The 9701-nt window shown below is 46.6% G+C and overlaps 1 protein-coding gene across 6 annotated transcripts in view; it reads right to left on the bottom strand.

Annotated features, from left to right (window-relative positions):
* Positions 1 to 464: 464 nt before the first annotated feature.
* Tmcc3 (transmembrane and coiled-coil domain family 3) overlaps positions 465 to 9701 on the bottom strand; it is a 272618-nt gene continuing 263381 nt past the window's right edge. For all 6 annotated transcript variants that reach the window (XM_076920032.1, XM_076920031.1, XM_076920030.1 and 3 more), the window contains 2 exons: positions 9010 to 9145; positions 465 to 4621 (listed from right to left, as the gene is read on the bottom strand). In XM_076920032.1, coding sequence (XP_076776147.1) covers positions 4319 to 4621; positions 9010 to 9145 — 439 coding nt within the window. In that variant the 3' untranslated portion in view covers positions 465 to 4318. The remainder of the gene's footprint in view (positions 4622 to 9009; positions 9146 to 9701) is intronic.

The following is a 9701-nucleotide window of genomic DNA, read 5'->3' as shown; positions in this document are numbered from 1 at the left end:
GTTAGAGATGGTTCAGTGGTCAGTGCACTTGTTGCTCTTGCAGAGGACCTGGGTTTGATTCCCAGCACCCACAGGGTGGCTTATGACCATCTGTAATCCCAGTTCCAGGGAATCAGATAACTTTTTTTTAAACCTCTATATTCACCAAGCACATATATGGTACTCATACATATGCAGGCAAAACACTTATACACATTAAAAATAAAAGGTACCACCTTAGTGGGGTATGTTGGTAATGAGGAGCGAGGGTGTGCATGTAGGGGCAGGATATTCAAAAGAGATCTTGATACATCTTTCTCAGCTTCGCTTTCAATCTAAAGCTGCTTTTAAGTCTATTAATCTTACTTTACACACGTGTGCACACACTTATGCATGTAAACACATGCACGCGCGCACACACACACACACACACACACACACACACACACGCACACACATTATAGAGATGGGTTCTGACAAGTATAAAAATTTAAGAAATCTAGTTTTTTTTATTTAACACCAAAGCAAACATCAATTGTTTAAAAAATAATGGCACCTGCTTTGAATTCATTGATGACACTGCCATGGGGGAAGAGCTACAAAGAAATTACAATTTTAGGCAGATACAAAACTATGTAGCATCCCATGAGATGGGAATTCTGCAACAGAAGTTACAACCAGCATTCCTGACATTACAGTCAGAATTGCTGCTATTGCCCCAGCACATCCGAAACATATAGCACATTTAGTTGAAATGTTTCTTTTAGGACAAACACAGGAGACATGCTTTAAATATACGAGAATGGCAACATGTAAACCACCCTCAGACACCCAAGGTATTACACATCACTTCCAGACTCTTTAAGCAGAGAATTGTATCCATGGCAGAAAATTATATTTTGGCTTTATTTCTAACAAGTTACCCAGCTCCCATTAATGACACATTTTTAAAGCTCTTTATTTTTGATACAAACAGGCCAATCTAATTGTTTTCTGTGATTTGTCTTTTTTAGACCCCCTTAAAAGTTACCTGCTAACTTTGAACCACCTCTCCAAATAAGCCCATCTTCATACCCCAGCCCACGGTCAGAAGTAAGAAAACATGCAAAATAGGTTGTTTAATCACACATGTTCTTATCAATGAGTATGTGTGTTTTTCCAAACCCAGACAATTAGGTCTGGATTCAACATCAGAACAAAACAATAACGACATCGCCACAATACATTGCCATTCAATAGAGAAGTAATTTGGTATTTAAAAGAACCAAAGTAACTAGTTGTTGGGAGGGGAGGGGGAGAAATGAGCTTCCTCCCCCTCGCCTCCACCCTGTGTTAGAGAAGTGGCCGGTCAGTCAGAACTCACTGAAGGCGATGCTTAAATAAAGTCAAGAGTAACAAAGTATTAACGTGAATGAACGCCAACGGACAACACAAGAACACCTGAAAACTACTAAGCCACAAGCCAGGAGCTTGAGATGGGGAATCCTGCCTTCACAGTCCAAAATCAGCGAGAGAGCACTTGAGGTCACCGCTTGCTTCACTCTGAGTGGCTGCTTACTTTTATTATTTTTTTTAAATTATTAAATATTTACTATTCTTAGTATTTTAAAGTTCTGTCCTCCGTAATCCCTCTTCTGATGATTGATCATGATGATGTCACCAGAGATGGGCAGAGTCCAGCATCTAGAATCCTTCGCCAGTGTTCCAAGGCGATCAGAGAGCATGCTCACTCGTCTACGACTGGTTCTCAACGGGAGGAATACACGAGACGTTTACTCCCAAGTGCAAAACAAGATGGGCGGACTCAGTTACAGACCGATTCCAATTCCAGGGTACTTCACAGCTGTATCACTCTCTCTAATTGTATATTTATACAATTCATTTCTTCAGTGTGTAAGTCATATGTTCAAGAGAGCAAAAGAGGGGTGATAGCCCTTGAGAGAATAAAGAACTGTGGAATCAAAGTCTCTTTGAACGATACAATCTTATTTAAAAATAAAAATAAAAAGCTTCACAAACTTTCCGTAAGACCGAATGAGCTGCACATACCCAGGCAAAGAAGGTGATTTGACATTTAATGGCAATCGGATGGGAATCTAAGTTCTTTGGAAGGAATCCATGATGATTTGGTTGCCTCCCCCCCCCCCCCCAATCCCCATCAGTTCACAATGGTGCCGGTTTCTAACAGATTCTGTCCGAAGCTCAGTCTGAAGGGTGTGGAGTGTGCTGTTTTGGACTTTCTCACCAGGAAGAAGAAACACAGATTGCAGGGCTGACAAGTGTCAATCAAGAGCGGTCCTGTTAGACTGTGCAGGAGTGGGGTAGGTGCTGGCGTGAGAACAGAACCTCTTCCTGGGTTCTCCCAGAGCCCTAGCTAAGCCTCTAAGGCTGAGTTCAAACTCATTCTGAAACCTGGTAGCAGCATTCATGGGCATCCCAGGCCCTGGCACACTCTAGGTGCCACTTGGAAATAGTCACAAACCGGAACGGGAGGCTAGCAGAGCCCAGCTTGTAGGCAGATGGAGTCTGGTGCCTACAGGTAAGGGAGCAGACAATTAAAATACAAAAATAAAGAAAGAACATGGTTCTCTCTTCCACCCTTTCTTGGACTAGAAACTTCTGTCTCCTGTGTGGGGACAAAGTCATGGATAGGAGGGGAGCTGGGAACTCCCCTACCCCTGATTTCAAAATCCTTTTTATTTCATAAAGTTATATTTTCTATTTTTTGAAAAGCATGGCTCTGGAAATTGGTTAGGGGTGATGGTTAAATACTTTGTGAATTTACCAAAATCATGAGTTATTAACTTCGAAGTTGGGAGTCGGGGAGGGGCAAAGGTTGGAGCTGTTTGGGTCCCTCTCATATAACCTGGACTTGTACAAAACTGCTACGCGCTGCCACCCCCAACCCCCAGGGAATGTCCCTAAGGACATCCATTGGCAAGTGAGGATAGGTAAATCTGAGAGATTCTTCTGGAAGAAAGACTTTAAGAGGATCTTTATACCTTCAACAGGTCTTGGGGTGGGAGGACCAGAGTCCTGACTGGCTGGCTGACAGCATCCAATAAAATCTCTCTCCTCTTGGTGGTGTACACAGAAAACCAGGTTTGTCAGTAAATGGCAGCCATCAAACAAAACACAGCAAGCGGCTCTTGCACGCTTTCTGCTGTCAGTGGGTTTATCTTGTGACCTCAGAGCTAATCTATGTACCCAAGAGGCAGGCAGCAGCAACTCAGCTCCAGCACGGGACTTCATTTTATTCCTGGTGCCTTTCATGTCCCCTAAGTGGACCCTCCTGGTCTCATCTGGGTAAAGGGTTCCCACTCATCTAGCCGCCATTTGATTAGACCTAAAAGCTCACATCCCTCTTAGGCCTCCAGTGTCCTGCCTCGGCACACAGAAGCTTTATAAAGTTTGAGTTTGCCGTCTCTGAGAAGAAGAAAACCGGGGCCACACGAGCGTCATTCATTTTCATTTCCTGAACAAGCTTTGCAGTCTGATCCACACAGACCTGTGAGTAAAGCGAGTCACATAAAGTGCATCCCCGTCCTCTAAGGGCATTTATCACAGTTAACAATTGCCAGAGCACAGGCTTCCCCAGGGAGGCTTGCAGGACCCTGAGTTGTCAAAGCTACAGTTTGACAATGGCCCAGCCGCACGCTCCGAGGGCAGAGCACTGCTAACCACTCAAGATGAAATCAGCTGTGTGGTGCCCTGGGCATAGGAAGAGGAAAGCCTGGCTGTAAACCCTAGTTGTCTACCTTGTAAAGTGCAGTGCTACCGGTCGGGCACACTTCCGCTGGATAAGCAGGTAGACGAGATTTCCATGTTATGAGGACATATGATATTGACCACTGTGAACACTGGGTACATAGTAGGACACAGAGCTACCTGTGGACAAGTGGGACTGATCACAGAGAGACTCACTGAGCTTCTATAGGCCCCCAGGAGCTCAACCCTGCCAGTACCTGTGTTTGTTCACTTCCCTGAATCCTGCCATATTCATGCTGGGCAGGGGAACTCAGAACACAGCTGTTAGCAACCATGGTGCCCAGTCAACAGGACTTTACCATACCGAGCTCGATAGGTGGGCTGGAGATCTGCTCTGATTAAGGCAGTGAGACGTGTGAGGAGGACTCTGGGACAGTTTCACGTTAACCACGTACAGGGACAGTGTTGGCAACTGCTACTGGGTTAAGAGACTCTATTTATTTACACCACATAGCTCTGGTCCTTCTCGCCGTCTTTGGCACAGCCGTCCGTTCAGAAATTTTGGTAGTGTATGCACAGAGTTTTCTTCAAAATAAGAACTTGAGAGCATGTGAAGGCAGGAACCGGTGGCTCATCTCGGGATGATTATCCTTTCTATGGCACACAAGATATGGTCCCAGTTTTTACAGAATATTGCGAGAAGAGTCACAGCAAAGAAGGTGCCAAGGATGTGGGAACGACTCTTCATCATGGGCGAGACGAACTTGGCCAGGGTGGACACGCACACCAGGATGACAGTCATGAAGGCCAGAACCACATTGATGCACTTCCCCAGCAGGACCTTGGCGTTCACGGCATCTGTCTGCAGGGTCTGCTGTTCTTGCTGATGGAGCTCCAGCTTAGAGATGCGTGTCTGGCAAGACTCCAAGGCTTCCTGTGGGCAAGAGGACAGCAAGGGTCAGACGTCGCTGGAATCACAGGTCTCGTGGGAGCGCATGCCCAGACATACCTTGAGCTCCAGCTCAGAACATCTACTGCCTCGGTAGTTTCAAATCCCTAAACCAACAGTGAGAGATGAAGGTATAAGACAGGAGTCCCAAGATTCGTTTTACCCTGTCTGTCATGGGTAGGGCACACACATGTATTCGACCACAAAATGCCCTACGGGAGGAGTTACAGTGCTCTACTTTTGTTTGTTTATTGGTTTTGTTTGCTTTTTGATGACAAGGTCTCTTGTGAAGTAGCCCAATCTGGCATTAAACTTCCAATCCTCCTGCCTCAACCTTCCAAAGTGCTGAGATTTGGGATTACAATCAAATAGCATCACACCTGGCCATAAAGTTTCTTTCTTTCTTTCTTTTTTTTTTTTTCTCCTCAATTTATACTTGAGATAAGGTGACATGGAATACTGGTGTCTGTTGGCGCTGTCAGGAGGGGACTGAAAAGGGGCGGAGCTGGGATGTAGGCTGTTCCACCCTCATCTGTGGTTATCTGTTCTTTCCTACTGCCACTCCACCCGGGGAGCTTGTGTCTGTGTAATGACAGTAGGGAGGATGCAGATGCTAAGGGAAAACCATAGCATCTTTGCACCAACAGCAGGCCACTCTGCCTCCATCTGCCTGGTGAATCTGTTCCTTAAGTCAGCAGCCCAGGCTGTCTCTCCGGACCCAGCGCAACCTGATGCTTCACTTCCCAAGATGGCATCCTATGGATAACTTGGAGTAGATCTCTAGCTTGGCTATTTTTTCTGGGGTTGACTCTCTCACATCTACAGAGCTTTTGGGAAACACCCCCGTGCAGCTTAGTCACAAGTACATTCATGGTTGCTGCACACAGTGACCCTGTGTCCCCACTCCCCCAACTCCTTTTCTTAGAACACCATTAGGCCTCTTAGGAGACTCCCGAAGCGTTCTTCGACATGTCTCCTGCCCAACCATCAGCTGGCTCTGCCAATGCAGCCCAGCACGCACTGTCCATCTTACTCCATTCCCTCTCTTACAGTCCCCACTCAGTGTTGCCGGGACCTCTTGCTTGCCATGATTTGACATGAATTTCACACCATGTGTTCCATAATCCATGTGACCCTTGAAAGATATACATCTCTGACATCCTGTTTCATAAAGACCTTTTGGAATCTTGCTTGGCCTATGTGCAACCATCTCCTACTTTCGTCCAGTGCTCTGGCCAAACTGACCCTTTCCAGGTTCTGAAAATGCATGGGGGACTCTGTCCATGCAGTACACACTGCTGGAAACACTTAAGCACCCCTTCCCCTCACCTGTGGATCTGACACATGTCTGAGGTCTCATCCTCATGGACATTTCTTGAAGGAAGCCCTCCCTGACCCAGCTTGTCTCTAGCCAGCCTTCCTGCACAGCTGAGAGGCCCTTAAGTTGCGGACAGCCAGGGACTAGCCTCACCCTTCCCTCACTGTCCACTTCAGAATGGAGCAGTGCTGCATGCAGCAGGTGGCTGAAGAGCCTGGGTGCCACTCACAGGAATGTCAGTTTCCAGAGCAAAGCCCACGCCTCCCGGGAGGCAGTGCGGTGTGCCTGCTCCTCCACCAGTCTGTTGTGGCAATCATTTGCCAGTGTACTTGTGCAGCTGCGTGCGGTCACCTTTCCAGGCTTTAAGCGAGTGTAATGGCTCCAACATTGATTTGCTTTTCTCCCTCTGAATATACTCGCTGGGCTAAAGAACAGGGTTCTCTGTTACTATAGCAACTTTCATTACACTAGGCTGCCGACCAAAGAATAAAACTTTCTCAGATCTTCACATTTGAGTACTGCTGGCTGTCGGCACTAACAGGCGAGTGCAGAAGGGCGGGCTTGCTTTCAGCTGCAGGGCCCGGGATTTTTTTTTTTTTTTTCCTTTCCATTTTAGATATGGCGTGAAAAGGGTGACAGATCAAGACAAAGGACCATCACGTTTGGCCCTTTCACTCAGTTTTAGGGTAGAGAAGTCCACATTTCCTCAGGCTAATCTTAGAGTTCACCTTAGAACTGCTAACAATGTCTTACTCAAAGAAAAATCCCCCCAAAATCAGGTAATAAATTGTAAAGCAGTTAGCCCCTGGTACTGCGAGACTAAGCCCCATGATAATTAGGATTTCTTTGGTCGAGTATTTAACTTGTTTTATATGAAAATAGAGGGAGGAGTTACCTTTAGTAGTTTAAACTGGATATTCAGGATTTTAAAGGGCGTAGGGGGTCAATCACTTAATAGCAAAACCTCTGTGGGTCTGTGGGCCCTCGTTACCTGCAGCATCCCAGCCTATCTGATTGGAAGCTCACTTACAAGAACCACAGACACAGGGAGCAGAGAGACTGGAGAGATCAATGCTAAAAGCCTCGAGGTATGTTGATACCTAACAATAAGATAAAAGGAACCCCAGCATGGACTTCTTGGCTGTTTATTACGGGTCTGGCGAAGACTCTGGTATAATAAATATCTGATTCTATTTGATCTTCTTGACTTTTTGAAGATGAGGAATCAGAGGCGCAGCGCACTGACTTGGCCAGGTTCACACAGAGACAGAGTAGTAGAGCCGGCTTTGAACCTCCGTGACCTTTGTCGTTTATGGAGCCGCCCTTTATAGCTCTGACTAGAGATGCCGCTGAAAAATGTGGAAATGAACTCCTCAGAAGTTAAAGTTCCCTTTGTGGGGCCCCTCCCTTGATCTGACCTCCTCCTCACTTCCAGAATATGTTTCTTAAAGAACTGAGAACAACGTTAATCCAAACCATCCCCTACATGAGGAAATGGCATGTTTAGACACCACCCAGTGATATCCAAGACCTGTTCCAAAATAGGACGGCCTAGGGGGCAGATGGGATGGCTCAGTGTGTAAAGTAAAGCACTTGCTGCCAAGTTTGAAGAACTGAATTTTGATTCCTGGGACCCACAAGGTATAAAGAGGGGACTGACTCCTGCAAGCTGTTCTCCAATCATCATGTGTGTACTGCGACATGCATGCACACGCGTGCGCGTACACACACACACACACACACACACACACACACACGTAAATGTAATAAAAATGTTTTAAATAGAATCATATAACAGATGAGAGTTATGTCCGCTAGGTCAGTCAGTGAGGACTCTGAGGCTCCTCACCCAGAGAACAGAGAGTAGTTCCCCAGTGTCCTCTGCTCTCTGGGGACGATGTTTCCCATCAGCTCTAAAGCCCTGCTTCCCAGAACTGGCCAAGCAGACCTCTGGTATCAGCAAACCCAGCCACCAGCGCAAAATAAAAGGCATGCAGCCGGACTGCAGCATGCACACTAGGGAGGAAGTCCCATCTTTTATGCATTAGGATACTCCCTTGTAAAGTGGGGTTCAGAGCGTGGATGGCCTTCCTTAAACTCAGAAAATACCCACCGACTACAGAGAAGATCTGAAAAGGGGAGATGAGTATTACCGTTTTTTGGTTATTGTTATGATTTCTTTAAAAAGATGACTAAGAAGCCTAGGCCTGTTCCATAGCAGCCTGGGGACCTCGGGAGGAAGTCCTGCCCCTGGCTTTTGTTTGTGATGTAATGACGTAACTGGTAACTGTTACGTGGAGCTACTCATCCCTTCTTGCCAACCTTCTGGGCCTTGCCTTTCCCCTTCAGTTCAGCCTTCTTAGTCATTCCTAAGGGACAATTTGCAAGGCCTTGTTCAGGTCACTTTACCTCTTTGTACCTCTGTCTCCAGATCTGAGAGATGGGGGCCAACAATAAGGACAACTGCAAAGGGCTATTGGGTAAGTACCAAGTACAGTGCTTTACTAGGGGCCGGCAGTCAGATGCTGGACAATCTCACAAACACGAAGCAATCGCTTTACCGATGAGCAGACTCAAAGCTTGCTTAGAGCCAGATAGTTAGTAAATAATAGGCTCCAATCCAAAGTCTACCATGGAATGTCTGACTGCCATCCCCACTTCCTGCTCCTATCCCAGTCAGTGGGGCATGGCTGGACTGGATTTCTGGGCTTCTGTAGGGTCTTTGCTAGGGCCATCTGCTACACTGTTAGACTACTCCAGCCTCTGCAAGAAGCTTCCTGAAGGCAGGTTGCCTAACACGTGACATTTCTTAATATTTTGGAGTTGTTGGAATTAGGATAGTAGTGAAACCACTAGTTAGGCAGGATGTTTTCCAATAACATGAGCAATACAAGCCAGTGGGGCCAGGAGGTGGGTGAGCGATATTTATGTAGAGAGAACGAACATCTTGCCCCTCATGATGGAGAGCTTGGGGAAATGCACCAGGTTAGACTGTTTAATGAATCAAAGCCTGGAAAAATCCTACACCGGGGTCTGGCCAGGAGGGGGCCCATACCTGGATGTCCCTTGAGCGCTCATAGGCCTGGTAGGCCACCTTCTCCTCTGCACTGGCTAGCTCCTGCTTCAGGTTGGCTGTCTCATGCTGATGCAGCTCTGTCAGGTCATGGAGCTGGTCTTCAAGTCGCTCATACCTTAACAAAGACAGGGGCCATTGTGAGCACGTGGCACAGGTGTCCCAACGGCATGTTCTAGAATGATGTCCTTTTTTTTTTTTTTTTTTTTGTCTTGGGGCCCTTGGCTTGCTTTCATCTCTTGGAAGACTGTTTTTCTGAAAGAGTAGGTCTGTTTGTGGGGAACTCGATTTTGGTTACCTCTGAATCCCAATTCTAGAAGGGACCTGGATCTGCAGTCTTAACTGTATGTCCTCAACTTGGAGGCTTTACCAAGATCAAACCTGGTTTTTTGTTTTGTTTTGTTTTGTTTCTACCCATGCCAAACCAGCACCTGGAATGGCTGCCATGATGACAGATAGACTTTGTCAGGGATGCAGTTGCTTCTAGCTAGGAGACAGCTGTACAGCAAGGACAAGCCAGGACTGGCCACATCTATAGTGGCCTCTCCCTTTTTCTGCCCAATAGTAACTGGGGGCTCAGGGTTGCACAACCCACGAGGAAAAAAATGAAGTTTTTATGATTAGCTTCCACTCCTGAAGGCCTCGCAGCAAACACCCAGACATGCTGTTTCAGC

The sequence above is a fragment of the Arvicanthis niloticus genome, chromosome 22, assembly GCF_011762505.2.
Source record: "Arvicanthis niloticus isolate mArvNil1 chromosome 22, mArvNil1.pat.X, whole genome shotgun sequence".
Classification (NCBI taxonomy): Eukaryota; Metazoa; Chordata; class Mammalia; order Rodentia; family Muridae; genus Arvicanthis; species Arvicanthis niloticus.
This window is presented reverse-complemented; position numbering and strand designations above follow the sequence as displayed.